The sequence below is a fragment of the Periophthalmus magnuspinnatus genome, chromosome 4 (genome assembly GCF_009829125.3).
Source record: "Periophthalmus magnuspinnatus isolate fPerMag1 chromosome 4, fPerMag1.2.pri, whole genome shotgun sequence".
In the NCBI taxonomy this organism is placed as follows: domain Eukaryota; kingdom Metazoa; phylum Chordata; class Actinopteri; order Gobiiformes; family Gobiidae; genus Periophthalmus; species Periophthalmus magnuspinnatus.
Window position 1 is genome coordinate 14,209,360 of NC_047129.1, and position 15,204 is coordinate 14,224,563.

The following is a 15,204-nucleotide window of genomic DNA, read 5'->3' on the forward strand; positions in this document are numbered from 1 at the left end:
AAACACCAAACACAGAATCTAGGTTAGTTTCCATTTACAGTTTATCCAAATTGGTGATTCTGTGGTTTTGTTGCATTACTGTAAACATAATCCATTATCAACTGTTCAATGACTCTTTTTGGCTGGAAGATTGGGAACAGTAACAGTTGCATTATGTGTGATAGACCGTGAGATGGAATTGACCTGAGTTTAATTTTGAAAGCGTTAAACTGTTGGAAAATTCCTGTACTGTGAAGTGGTTTTCGGATGATTTGCTGCTTGTCAGTTTCTGTCGACGAAACCCTGTGTGTGGAGCATATGGGCATTTTGGACAGACGTGTTGAGTGGACTAATCAATTCCTCCATTCACTTCCCATAAGTTTGTACATGACCTGAACACCCACAATACTATTACTATTACTACCCACTATTTACTTCAATGTAGTAAGATCATAATGGGCAAAATTGCGTAACTATACAAAGTTGCAAAAGAACTGAACAGGCCTACTCCTTAACACAATGACCGTTTGCCCTCTTATTATGTATGTGTAATTTGACCTAGATTACAATTGGGGCTGGCTACATATTGGTGTCCACATTTGGAAATCAAGTCCATATTTCTGCTAAAAAGTGGTGAAACAAACCAGTTCACTTTGGGTAACTCCTTCATACCATATGTGTTGTTACAGATCTTCATATATATATAATATAACACAGTATCCGCTTTGCTGTTCTTTCCACGATCATTTCCAAAGAATCCCATGGAACTATCCTCCATCATAAGGACATTTTCTGCTCGTGCCTCTGGCTCATCTTTCTCAGAAACTAAAGATTTCCATTATATTTCCAGTGTTGGATCTAGGGTCAGTGGCAGATGAAGTGCTCAATTTTGTTACTTAAGTAAAAGTACAGATACAGAGGTACAAAGCTGTTCAAGTAAATGTAAAAGTATCACATGTAAAAATTAACTTAAGTAAAAGTATTTAATAACCTGTTTAAAAATGTTTGTAAGAACAAAAATAAAAGCATTTCACACAAGTGCTGTTAATTTGTTAAAGTGTAAATGTAGTGATATTGATTTAAAAAAAAAAATACATATTTTGGTCAACAATTTGACTAAATTTCTCAATTTTTCTGATTAATTTTGTTAATTTATTTTGTTTGGTCAAAGCTTGAACTCAAAAACTTTAGTCAGGATGTTACCACGAACATGGTAAAAAAAATAAAAATAACCCCACAAATCACGTGAAAATGCTTTTTACTTTTCAGTCCAGTTCAAAAATGTAGTCTTTCTTTCTTTCTTTATTCTTTATTTGACAGGGACCATGTACAAATTCATTAATCTTACAAAGAAAAGATGATTTGCACCAGATTTAGCTACTGCTACTTTCCATCTGCAGTCCCTGAGCAGGTGAACACACATTAAAAAAACACATATCAATTGACAATTACAATATACGACTACCGATCTGCCATACATATGTCCCCCCCAGTCCAAACTAATATAAAAATCATTATGTGCAGGTTTATACAGTGAGCACAGAGCAGCACCAACTAACTAGACTGATGTGGACACGTTTGATTATTTAAAATGAACTTTTTCAAATTTCTAGTAAAACTATTAAAATCCACAGACAATTTCAGACTGTCTGGAAGCTGATTCCACTGCCTAATGGTTTGATAAGAAAAAGCCGATTGAGCAAAGGCCGAGGATCTTTTTGGAACCATGCAATTTCGGTTTGCGGAGGAACGAGTGAATCGGGTAGTTTGTTCAGAACAAAGAATAGTAAATTTTTTTAATGTAGGTGAAGCTTCATTATTAATAATTTTGAATAATTTTCTTAGGTTTGAATACAAAATTAAATTACTGAAACTGAACATTTTATATTTACTTAAGACGTTACAGTGATAATGGAGGGGTTTTTTATCGAGTGCCTTTACTGCCTGATTATAGGTAGATCTGAGAGATTTTAAAGCGCTCTCATTGGCCTGAGACCAGCAGGAGACACAGTAGGTCAGGTGTGGAATAATCATGGCATTAAAATATGTAAAAGTGGCCTCTACTGTCAGGCTGTTCCTCATGTGTCTAAGGGAAGAGATGTTGTAGCGGATTGAATTGCGTACTTTTTTTATATGCTTTTTGAAAGACAAAGTCTGGTCCAAATGAACCCCCAGATACTTTGTCTCTGTTACAATGTTTAGTTTTATTCCGTTAACAAAGATGTTAGGCCTGTCTTTAATTCTATTAGTTTTGAAAAAATACATACCAACTGTTTTATTAATATTTAATGTCAGACATGAAGATTGGAGCCAATTATCGATTTTGTCCATAGCTGAGGATAATGTGGTGGCCACTTTCTATGCATCCCTTCCATGTACGTAGATGACAGCATCATCTGCATACATGATGATGTCTACATCTTTGCACACGTCTGGGAGGTCATTGATATAAAGGCTGAACAACAGGGGCCCCAAAATGGACCCTTGTGGGACCCCTGTTGTGCAGGGCTGCAAAGACGACATTGAATTGTTTATTCTTACATACTGTACCCGGTCAGAGAGGTATGATTTTACCCAATGCAATGCATCACTGGAAAGGTGGTACTGAGAGAGCTTAGACAGGAGGACACGGTGGTTTACTGTGTCAAAGGCCTTTTGTAGGTCTAGAAATACAGCCCCCACCGTGCCCCCCTTGTCCAGGCTAGCTCTAATGCTCTCTGTCAGGTAGCAGCAGGCAGCTTCGGTGGAATGATTGCTGCGAAAGCCAAATTGCATTGGATGCAAGAGATAATTGTTATTTAGATGCTCTGTTAACTGTTCTTTAATTGCTCTTTCCAGGATTTTGGATACTACAGGTAATATACTAATAGGTCTGTAGTTGTTTACCTCACTTTTACTTCCAGATTTGTGAATTGGTGTTATAACTGCTGTTTTGAAAACACTGGGGAACACACTTTCATTAATTGACTTATTTACAATTTGGTTTATAGTTGTTTTAAATGTCTCCTTGTGTTTTTTGATGAGTGTGCTGTCAAGTCCCCAGTAGTCTTTGGTCTTCGAATTGGATAAGGATTGTATAATTTTATCAGTTTTAACCAGGTCAATACAGTTGAAACTTAGGGTAGTACTGGAAGAAGGGGCAGGCGGTATGTAAAGATGAACAGATTTAGAGGTTTGTTGTGTGATTTTCTTCACAGAATCTATAAAATAATTGCTGAAATGTTCAGCAACTGTTGGACCATCCTTAAAGTCTGTACCATCTATTTTAAGCTCTATTGTCTTGCACTTTGTTTTCTCTCTTCCACTTAGTTTATCTATTGTTTGCCAAAGCTGTTTAGAATTTCCTTTGGCCTGTTTGATAATATTAAGAAAGAATGTTGCTCTAGCTTTTCTAAATTGCTGGATGTGGTGTAGAAAGTACAGATACCTGCTCTCAAATGCAGTGAAGAAAAGTAAAAAGTATCCACTGTAAAAATTAAAGTACAGATACCTAAAAAGTACAGTACTTTACTACTTGTACTTTGTCTAGGGTGACCAGATTTTCATAACTGGCTAAACAAATGGCAGTATGGTCCTCTCATCAAAATGGTCAAAATGGTGACACCTGCGACGTTTCTTGTGTAAAACTGGGGTAAATGAGTGGTTTGGGATAAATCTTCTGGAACAGGGCACACAGGGCTGAAAACAGAGACTGTCCCGGGTAAATGTGGACGTCTGATCATCCTAATGTCCTGTCTTGTGATTGTAGATGAATCTGGGTGAGTGTTACCCAGAGTCATACTTTCCTATCGTTAGTGAAAAGATGTTTGGTTTTAATAGTAAAGTGAGTTAGGCAACAAATGGAGCAACTGTTGCACTAGACTTTACAGGGCCAGTAAAACATAATGGATCCCCCGGACTGTATTCTGTTCAGGTCCAAAGTGCCGGGGGGGGCTGAGGTCAGACTGGACTAACACTGAAGACCAGGTTTGTCCTCACGCTGTGGACTTTGGCTTGATTCATACTTTTTCATTAATGATTTAAAGGAAGCATAAACCAAGTATAATCAAACAGCACTAAATAGGCCTAACCAACAGTCTTCTCTTTTAATGTTAATTTTATGATGATCATTTGTGATTATTTATGTTTTCATTTGTTGTATAGTGATCCGAAAATCTTTCTCGCCGTAAAGCACTTTGAATTACTTTGCATACAAATTGTGCTGTACAAATAAACTTGCCTTGCCTAGTTAACGTAGCTCATTATTGCCGTTTTGTCATCCCATTCAGAACATTAAAATGCCAAACACTGTTTCATTATATACACACACATCTTGGCACCTCTCCTATGGCAAAGGTGCCAGTTCTGGGACTGTTATAAATAAAGGTAGGAAAATCAAAGGGCTGACATTGTCAAGATCCCGTCTGTTGACTGGTTTAGTGTGTTGACGTTCACTTGTCCCCTGCAAACTCTGGCGGCCATCTTTACATCCAAACACTTTACATAATGCTTTGTGTTGTCACTGGCATCTATCAACTACAGCTGTACTGGAGCCATGGCAAATGTAAGCATCGCATTTTAAGGCCTGAACATCCTCACACACTTTTTATCGGTCTGTAACTTGTCTGAAGTTATGCAATAATGAAACAAAAATCAACTTAAAAGGGCTAATATTACCCTGTTTTCCAACTGTTATTATGTCATTTCCACATGAAACCATAGCCGGAGTTGTGTTTTGTTTCATTCACTTTTAACACACAAACCCTGCATATTTAGACTGAGTTCTTCTCTTAAACCGAAAACACTCTGTTCTACGTTGTGATGTCACGTGGCAATACAGAAAGTGCTCCACTGTGTTTTTAAACTCCAAACACCTTCAGTAGATTTGGATCATTTCAGCCCTAGAATTGCCAATCGCTACTAAAAAACTACTACTACTACTTGAAAACTACCACTTCATGACATCACAAGGTGGAACGGAGCACTTTGAGCTTTGGAGATGTAGACAGACTAATAATAATAAAGAGTTGTGTGAATGAAACCAAACCGCTGGTATGTTTTTGATGAGGTACCAACATTTTAACATGCCTTAACGCTCACAACAGTCAATTTTGCGTAATATAGGACCTTTAAAGCTGCTATATATTTTGACTGTGCTCTTGACCACCTACCTTCATTTGGCTCTGTACATAAATGCTTTGAACTTTGGTTGTCGGCACAGCTGGACACCAGACCTGCAGCAGTGTAGAGGCTGAAGTCTGATCTCTGGAGAGGCTTGTGTAAAACGCTAGATCAACACCTGTGCGTTGGACAGACTCATGTGAGACAGATGAACAAAGATGAGGATTGGATTAGTGTCCCTTTGCTTTCGGAGATTACAGGCAGTTCTACAAGACAATTCCCAGCACCAGACCTCTCTAAAACATGAAACTCCTGTGAAGTACGCATAATTATATTTACCCTAATTCAAAGTCTGCAGAAAGAGCCAAACATAAACACTGGGTTGTATGTTTGAAGTTGGGTTGTATGTTTGAAGTGAACAGCCTGCACAAAAAAATCAGAAATATTTTAAAATGTGTGAGACCATTTTATCGATTCAATTTGTCCTTTCATGAAATGATACGGCGGTTAATATTCAAGAATTTATATGTTCTGAAAACCGTGCACTTCAGTTACCATTCGGCTAGACTCAACGTGGATGCTCAGTACTGCTCTGTATTTTTGGCAGGTCTTGGTTTGGCCGTCCCTGTTTTGTTCACATGGGGTTTTTATGAAGGGGAACGTCTCCAGCTGTGACTCCTTATTTCTCTGCAGGCGCCCTGACCACAGACAAGCAGAAAGAAGACTGAACCGGGCTACCAAAGAGCAAACTACTGCTAAATACTAAGAGAGGTGTAGTGGTGTTTAAAGCTATTATGTAACTTCTCAGATGAGGGGTTTGCCACTTGCTTCCCTCCATGGACATTGTTGGGCGACAGTAGCTCAGTTGGTGTGTTTGTCCACTGATCCAAAGGTTGGCGGTTTGAATTCCGCTCTCGACGTAAACATCATTGGTTGAGCGCTCAGATCCACTGACCCACAGGTTGGCGGTGTGATTCCAGCTGTTCCAGTGTTGTTGTGTCTTTGGGCAAGACACTTAACCCACCTTTCCCACAGTGTCTGCGTACACTGGTGTGTGTGAGTGGGTGAGTGCTTCCTTGATGTAAAGTTTTGAGTGTTTTTGAGTGTCTTAAATGTGGAAAAGCACTATATTAAAAATGTGACCAAAAAATATTACCTTTATCTGTAATGTTCCATAGTATGACATTAAACCCATCTATCTCCATGACTACAAGATGGGGACCTGTAAATGAATATGCAAGAGTGACCAGTGTAATGCCTAATGGAAGATTTTGGGCAAAGCTGTGACATCTCCATGAAGACAAGAAGGCGATATCACTAGGCCAAGTTACAGGTCAGATCTGTGGAGAGGCGATCCAGCTCATGGTGCTTATAGCAATAAAACACTTGTAATTGAACAAGATCAACAACAAGTTTTATGCCATAGTGTGAAAGATTTCAGGCAACACAATAAGATCTCCATGGAGACAAGCAGTTTGCAAATCTTCCACCAAAAACTTACCTTTGAGTGTAATTACTTTATTAAGAATCCACTGAAAGCAAAAGTAAATCTATGACATATAATACCAGTGCCACCTTCATCACCAGTCCCTGTTACTGATGGTCTATTGACGACACTGACTGCAAGTAATAAACTCCAGGCCGACATGTGTTTGAACCAATCGAACTTTCATCTCAGATTTTCTCACCAGCGTCAGTGCAGTGCAGAGTAAATGACATTGTTTTCACTGAGTTTGCAGCAGACTAAACAGACCTGCTGCCTGACTGCTAGTCCCACACGCCACTGTAAATCTGTACAGGAGGTGGGCACTGGAGCCTCGAATACTGAAGGACGGGTGGAGGGAAATAAAGATGTAATGTAACGTAATGATGTAATGTAACGTACCGTTGTAATGCAACGTAACGATGTAATGCAACGTAACGATGTAATGCAACGTAACGATGTAATGTAACGTAATGAAACATAATGTAACGTAATGATGTCATGTAACCAGTCATGTTTTTTTTTTTTTATTTTGTGTTAAGAGGCTTCCTGTACTATACTTTTAATCCACAATTTTCTTTCAATCACATTGTGTAAAACATAATTACTCTATATGTATATATAGATATATACTATATATCTATCTAAGTGATGTTAATGATAAAGGTGCACTGTGTAGCTTTTCTGGCGTAGTGGCTGTCACCTGCTGGTCTTCATTGAGATTGTACTGCTTTGCCTAGAAAGTTATCCGAAAGTTACCCAGTATGGCATTAAAACTCATATCTATAGAGACGAGCAGTTGTGCTTAATGTCATACTGTGGACATTCCAGGTAAAACGTAATATCTCCATGGAGACAAGCAGGTAGTGTACCCCTGACAGAAAAGTTACATAGTTCAACTTTAATTTGACATAAAAAGCAGGATAAAAACATTTAGATGTGCAGATTGAATTGAAATATTTAGCTAATAAAATCAAAATTATTGACAGTTCTTTTATTCTTTTACTTTGATTATAATTTGACCTGCATAATCTCATTAATCTTAACATCCCTAAAATGGAGAACACATTAAAGGAGACGGGTGATTCGACAGCCCACATTTATGTGTATTGTATTCTGAGCAGGTACAATGTACAGTATATAGTGATGTACAAGCAGACAATATAAACAGGATAAAATGGAAAGGTACAAAGAACAGCATGTACAAAAGATTATTTAATGATTCAAGTACCACTATACTTCAGTCCTCTGTTAAACGCATCTGTACACGCTGTACATGATTTATATCCCATGGTGCATTGGCTTAGGTTTCCTTGAACTACATACATTACAACGTGTAGATAAAAAATACAGTTAAAGTCTATGGACATTTCACACAGTAAAAATGTGTCCAGGTCATAAGTCGTCTCCATGGAGTTTAGGCCTAAATACTGTGACTGAAAGCACAAAACACTAAATATGAGTTCTATACTGCTGGTACAAATAGCATGGCAACATTAAAAGTGCAATATGCAACTTTTCCTGTGAAGGGTCCCCCACCTGCTTGTCTGAATGGCAGTGTTTATGAATTGCCTGAAATGTTCCATAGTATGATATTAAAAATATCCATGGCGACAAGCTGGTGACAGCACCGGACCAGGAGGGACCCCACTCAGACCATTGTTTTAGCAATAAAAATACTTGTAGTTGAATAAAGGCATCTCCATGGAGACAAGCAGGTGGTGGAAACCCCTCACTGGAAAAGTTACATAATGTACCTTTAACATGTAAAAAATAAAGTCCAGATTTAAATTACAGACTGTAGTCCCTGTAAAAGGTTCAACACGTCAAAGTCTTACCATCCCAAATGGTAAACATCAGTGGTTTCTTGAACACTACATTTTGTGCAAAAAAGTAAAAGCATGTAGACATTCACAAAAGCAACATTTGATAAGAACACAAAATATAGTCCTACTTTAAAGTTGAAATGGAGTCATTGTATAAATTGATCATTACCAATCACAAAGTTGATTTATAATATTTGTTCACCATATAATCTGACCATACTCAGACCTGTACAACCACAGTCAATGGACACTCAGTTTCTCGACTTAACCAATCCTTCCAAAAGCATTCTGGGTACCTTTCTCTCATTAAGGTCACTGGTTTGGAGCAGTTTAAAAAGGCTGAGTGGTCCTCCATCTGCAGACGTCTTATTCATTGACTCAAGTGTCTGCAGTTTTCATCAGGAGAAGTAAGCACAGCTGCACGTCCAAAAAAACCAAAAAACTAAAATGTAATGATAGCTTCGCCATGTTGTTTATTATCAAAAGTCCTCAGCTTTATAGGCACAATTAGCTTCCAAAGGGATGCTATTCCGGATGGACAGAGAGCTAGAAGCGGGGCGGGGGTCAGGGTCGTGGGGGGTCGTAGCCCTGGTAACGGTTCAGCTTCTCCGGGTCATTGGACGCCATGTGGGTGAAGTCCTGGAAGATGTCCTGATAGGTTTCATCCCCTGTAAGAGCAATAAAAAGATAATGTAAATGCACGTATAAGAGAAGCACATCAGCAACTGTGTTTAGAATATTACACTGATTTACCAAGTGAGTTATTTTGGTAATTAACTAGACCTTTTTGACTTCTTAAAATTGTTGACCTTTTCTTCTGAGCCCAGAGTAAGACAAAAATATGCCAGTTGGGGATTTTTTTTTATTGGAAAAATACAGCTCAAGCTTGGTATTAAATCTAAAACTGCTATTACATGGCATGTGTTAGGAGTCTGTGCATCGTCCCAACAACAAATAGAGATAGCTGTTGATTATTATAGCCCTAATAAATACAGATTTCTCATTCTGTATAATGAAAGCGTAGCACAGTACAATATCCTGACAGGAGACTACGGTATAAAAATAGCTTGAAAAAGATCTGGCCATAAACCATATATTGTGTACAACAGATGCACTATTGTTAATTCCTCAGTAAGCGAAATAAGCTCGTACTTGGCTTGTTGTGATGTAGTTGCAAACACTACAAAGCCATATACTGTAGTACTACTTAAAGGTTTACTATGTAACTTCTCAGGTGAACAGAATGTCACCAGCTCGTCTCTATGGAGATGCTACTTCATCAGGTCAAGTTACAGGTCAGATTCTGTGGATAGGCGACCTCACTCATAATAAGAATGTGTGTTATCTTTAGAAGTTTTGGGTTTTTTGCAAAAAAAACACAGTTTAATTGAATAAATGCTGGATGTGATTGTTTGCGTACTGTGGAACCATGAACATCCCCATGGAGACAAGCAGGTGGTATGCCCTTCACCATAAAATGTACATAGTGCAACTTTAATCTTTTGATATCACTAATAATACAGTAAAATTAGAACATTTTATATTATGGGGGCTCGTGAACAAAATAACACTAAGGAGGTAAAGGAAAAGTCATTCATACCTGTGAGAGCCTCAACAGAGAATCGAAGAGAGGAAAAACAAAGCAGAAACAAACAGAAGCAAAACGCAGAAAAAAGTGACACAGAAAAAACAGGCCCACAGAGGTTAGTTTTGTTTCCAACTGTATTGTGTTTAAAGTGCATGTTATATGTACAAAAATACAGCTGTTGGCCTCAGCACCCCAAAGAAAAGAACAGAAGAAGGCACAAACTCTGGGAGGAGAGAGAGAAAGCAAGAAAACAGCAAAACAGTATGAATATAGAAAATAAAAAAACAGCACGTCAAGTTATTCAAATGTGACAGTGCTAGTTCCATTTAGTCAGTTTTGGTCAAAAGTAAAGAAACTGATTATAAATTATAAACAGGATTCACCTGAGAACCCAGTAAGGAAGATAAAAAGGTAAAAGGTGCACTATGTAACTTTTTATCTCTATGGAGATGTTATTGCTTTGCATGGAAAGGCAAATGACATTAAACTTAATTTTCTCCATGAAGATAAACAGATGACTCCACCAGGCCACATTACAGTCAGATGTGTGGAGAGGCGTCCCTGCTCCCTATTAGAATGCATGTTTTCCAAGGTATTTGTAGGCACAAAATCACCTGTAATTAAAGAAATGCTTGATACAAATAATGACAAATGTGAAGATTCCAGGCAAAAGCAACATCTCCATGGAGACAAGCAAGTGGATGACCCTCCACCAGAAAGGTTACAATGTATCTTTAATCAGTTGGGATTGCTGACATATAGTTAATATAGTCGTTTCAGTGGTACAATGATTAGGTCTGTTTTTCTCACATTCATTATGACTGAAGACCCCTCATCAGACATACTTTAACTTTAAAAACTTTCACTTTGCACTGATGAAGAGCTCTTTATGCAATCAGTTTTTAAAGTTACCAGAGCAAAAGCAACCTGAGGCTATTTAAAGGTATGCCATGTAACTTTTCCAATGGGGGTCGGCCACCTGCTTGTCTCCAGGACGATGTTATTGTTTCTGGAACGTTCCACTGTACGGCATGACAATGGTTTACTATCTATATATTTTGTAAGCGTAAAAAATTAGATAAACACATTTGTACACTGTGAGCAGCGAGCCTCTCCACAGATCTGGCCTGTACCTTGGCATGGTGGCATCAACTGCTTGTCTACAGAGATAGATAAGATTAAAGCAAACTGTGAAACTTTCCAGGTAAAGAAATTACATCTCCATGGAGAAAAGCAGAAAAGTTACACAATGCACGTTTAAGATGCTGGAAGCACTCATTTCATTTGCTGAAGATGAATTTACTGTTAAGACTGTGAATCGGTAATTATCTTTTTATAGGTCCGAACACTCCCTCTATTTAACCAACAATAATTGAATAAGAAAACAGACATAACCAGCAAACGCCAAAATTCATTTGTTCTTCCTTCAGGAATAAATAACTCACACAATACAATCTAAACGTCATAATAACACCTCTAAGTAACTAAGACCACGTTTTTGTAAAGCTCTTCAACAAAGTGCTTGTGTGCCCTCAGAGGACTGGGGCATTTTGGAGTGGGTTAAAAAGCACGGAAACATTATTCTAAAACAAAATTCAGTGGGGTCATCTCTCTCATCACTACACAAAGCTTAGACATACACACTAAAAATAAAATGAAATAAAAAGAACTAATTATAACTAATCCAGTTCCATGTGCCACTTTGTTCTAATCTATTGCACTGAAATAATGGCATTCACATATAGTTCTGAGTTCATCTGCTAACATTCGATATGATTAATGCAATGGCACTACACAATTTACAATTCAGGATTTCTGGTGGGAATGGGATGAACCAGCACACTCCAATATCATAGTAATCAGTCCCAAGCAGAATCCCACACACTTCAGTAAGAATAATAGAACTATGTATGTATGTATACCCTTTACAACAAGTACAATATTTAGAGAATCCAAAACTATACTTATTCTTTAAAATAAAATATATCTGGACACGCTTATATTTATATTTACCACCTCTCAACTATGTACTATTTAGCAAACCAAATCATATCAGTTATCAGGCATTGAACTGGTTAATGATGAAGTTTACAGTGACATCAAAACACACTGGTTGCATATCAATGAACAGGAATGTGCATTACTTTGTTTACAATATTGCAAGATCCTTTATGGCTTGAATAACGACATGCATTATGGTAACACTGTATTTAGATGGCATACTTATTGTCTAGTTAGTTTAGCCAGTAAAGGTTTGTACAATGAGGTTTGACTGCTGCTGGATACTGGAGAATACTGAGTCCAGGGAGCTAGATATTGGCTGATCATAGCACCAAATATAGGCCCAAATAGAGATGTGTTTGTATTTTGTAAATGCTGTTAATAGTAGTACCTTTATACAAAAATATTTAGCATTGAAATAAGCATTTAAAGGGAATATTCTCTGTCAAATTCGAGACAGATGCTTCTTTGTGCTATTAATATTATATTGAGGAACAACAGTTGTTTAAATAAAGTTATTCCATTTTAGAAGAAACTCTGTGTCCAGCGTTTGATGGCTTTAAATGTCCCGTTGGTAACTAACTGACATAGCCCGTGGCAACAGAAGGGCCACTTTAAAGCTGCAGGGCAGCTAAAGGGCAGCTCACACACAAAAAAATGAAAAATTGTCAACATATTTTTCTGAACTGAGCCTAAATCAGTGGCTCATGTGCCTTGCTTGTCTATGTTTCCCCGAGCTGCAGGCTAATGAACTCCTGCATACACTTCCTGTACTGCATCTCAGTGGGGCTGTTGGAGTTGTATTGACCTGACTGACTGTAGGGTCCCTCTGCCTCCCGCATCTCTTCATTCATCTTGGCCAATCTCAGCCTACAACAACAAGCAGGTATTTAGCATTTAGAAAGACAAAGATGGCACCTTAAAAATGGTCTACTCATGAAATAGGAGATAATAAACTTACAATGTGACAATGTCTGCATTTGCCGCTTCTACAGCAATTGAAAGAGGCGTTTGCTCATCTATGTCTGCAGCATTTTGATTGGCTCCTCTTTTTAAGAACAAACAAACTTGCCTGAAGAGAAATTTAACAGAGTCAAATCATTAACTGTCAGCTGTTAATTTGAACAAATACTATTACTATGCAATACTATTTCAGTCAACCGACCCTGTGTGTCCGAGCATAGTGGCGTGATGGAGAGGTCCCCGTCCCTGGGCATCTTGCTGATTTACGTTGGCTCCATTTTGTAGCAAAAACTCACAGGTGACCAGTGACCCCTATGGGTAAAAGGTGTAAATTATAATTATAATTATCATATAATAATGATTAATTATTGCACACATTAAATTGGACATTATGCCATTTCAAGTTTTAAGAACTAGACAATAGCATACAGTTTGTTCATTGTAAACCACAATATTGATCTTGAATGGCTTAATATTATAGGTCCATTACTACACATCCACTAACTTCCTGTTCAAAACCACTGATCTGACTTGTCATAGTGGTATTTCCTGGTATCAAAGAGTGGATTATCATCCATCCATCTTATTTCATTCACAGGTCTATTTGTTTAAGCCTTACGCCATGCACAGCCATGATAAGCGGTGTCCTCTTCTCGTCGTCTGTGTTGACCCAGTTGACCTCTCCTCCGTAGGCCAGCGCCTCGGCCATGTCGGGCAGGCTGCGGGCACAGGATGCCCAGAACAGCTGCAGACCGGGGCTGTACTCCTTTGGCTCATAGAACGCCACGTCTTTACAGGGAGACGGGGGCGGCAGGGTGGCAGGCATGGCCATTGGAGGGGGCTCTGCACCATCTGGAACACACAATCAGACCAGTTACACTTTAGTGAAAGGTTTACAAGGTTTAACAGGTATAAACAGAGATTTTAAAGTGTCTTTACCAGCTTCACCCAGGCTGTTGTTGGAAGGAGTCGTTGCCAGCATCTCCCGGCTCCCATCCGTGCTGTTCTGAATGCCACTGTCTGCACTTTTGACTGGAAAAATCATGTTAAAATGAGTCATAGAAAAAAAGAAATACACACTCTTGGGCAAACGATATAAAATATAAGGAAGACCTCAGTAGCGTCTATTTATTTTTATTTTGGGCAATATTTTATTCATTACTAATATGAATTTATTTTCATTGTTAATGCAGTCATGTTATAGTTATTCAAAAATGTTTTGGGCATATGAGGTGATTCCTTATAATTTTACTGAATAGCTTTTTTGCTCCAGAGCTGAAAAAATAAACAAAATGAAAACAAACATGGATCCTGCCCATCACCCTATCCAGAGAGTTACCAAAAGCTCAAAGCAACTTGTCCACAACAGTGACTCCCCGTTTTCCAAGATAATATTAAGTTATGTTCTAGGAAAATGGTCCCATAAGAAGACCAGGGATCAGAAAAAGGTAAATGATGAGTATTAGTTCATGATCCAAGCAGTGAAATGAATGGAGAGAGGGCAAGGAGAAGCAGGGGACAGAAACTGTGCACAAGTACTTACTGTTCCTGAGTTTGGAGGAGGTGTCAAAGTACGAGAAGAGCGAGTCAAGCTCATCAGGACAGAAGAGAGAGTCACGGCGGGCCTCCGAGCCACCGGCAGCAGCTACGCAAGGGATCATGGGATTTTGGAAACATGGTTGGCAAAGGGTGTTGTTGGGTTGCAGGGGGAAAATGGTGGAGGTTTGAGGGAAGGTGGGAAAAGCAGGGTTAGTCCAGAAGCACAGATCAGCCACAGGAACAGGACAAAAAATAACAAAAGACTGATAGAGAGAGAGAAAGAGAGAGAGAAAGACATAGAGATAGAAACAGACTGAAGGAAAACAGTGACACCATCTGGCCGACACTGGAATACACAGACTACGAGAAGCATGGGAGGCTGAGACATATGCTGTTCACAGTGAACAATATGCCAAAGGGTAAAGCAGCTTTCGAGGTATACAACTATATATACACACCAGAATGATTCTGTATTAAAAGATACGCTACGTAACTTTTCTAGTGGGGCGTACACTACCTGCTTGTCTCCATGGAGATCTTATTTACATCTATGTAAACAAGCATCTGGCATCACCAGTCCAAGTTACAGCTCAAAGAGAGGTGATCCAGCTCACAGTAAGAATGCATGTTTTACAAGGTATTTTTTTTAAAAATACCTGTAAATGAATAAATGCAAGATGGATAAGATTCCATACTGTGAAACTTTCCAGGGAAAGTAGCAACAT

At 38.5% G+C, this 15,204-nt stretch overlaps 1 protein-coding gene across 1 annotated transcript in view; it reads right to left on the minus strand.

Annotated features, from left to right (window-relative positions):
* Positions 1 to 7,647: 7,647 nt before the first annotated feature.
* Positions 7,648 to 15,204, minus strand: part of LOC117370123 (arf-GAP with coiled-coil, ANK repeat and PH domain-containing protein 2-like) — a 32,494-nt gene continuing 24,937 nt past the window's right edge. Inside the window, exons 18-23 of the mRNA XM_033965490.2 lie at positions 13,880 to 13,972; positions 13,560 to 13,792; positions 13,143 to 13,252; positions 12,939 to 13,049; positions 12,786 to 12,847; positions 7,648 to 9,056 (exon numbers count right to left, since the gene is read on the minus strand). Coding sequence (XP_033821381.1) covers positions 8,953 to 9,056; positions 12,786 to 12,847; positions 12,939 to 13,049; positions 13,143 to 13,252; positions 13,560 to 13,792; positions 13,880 to 13,972 — 713 coding nt within the window. The 3' untranslated portion in view covers positions 7,648 to 8,952. The remainder of the gene's footprint in view (positions 9,057 to 12,785; positions 12,848 to 12,938; positions 13,050 to 13,142; positions 13,253 to 13,559; positions 13,793 to 13,879; positions 13,973 to 15,204) is intronic.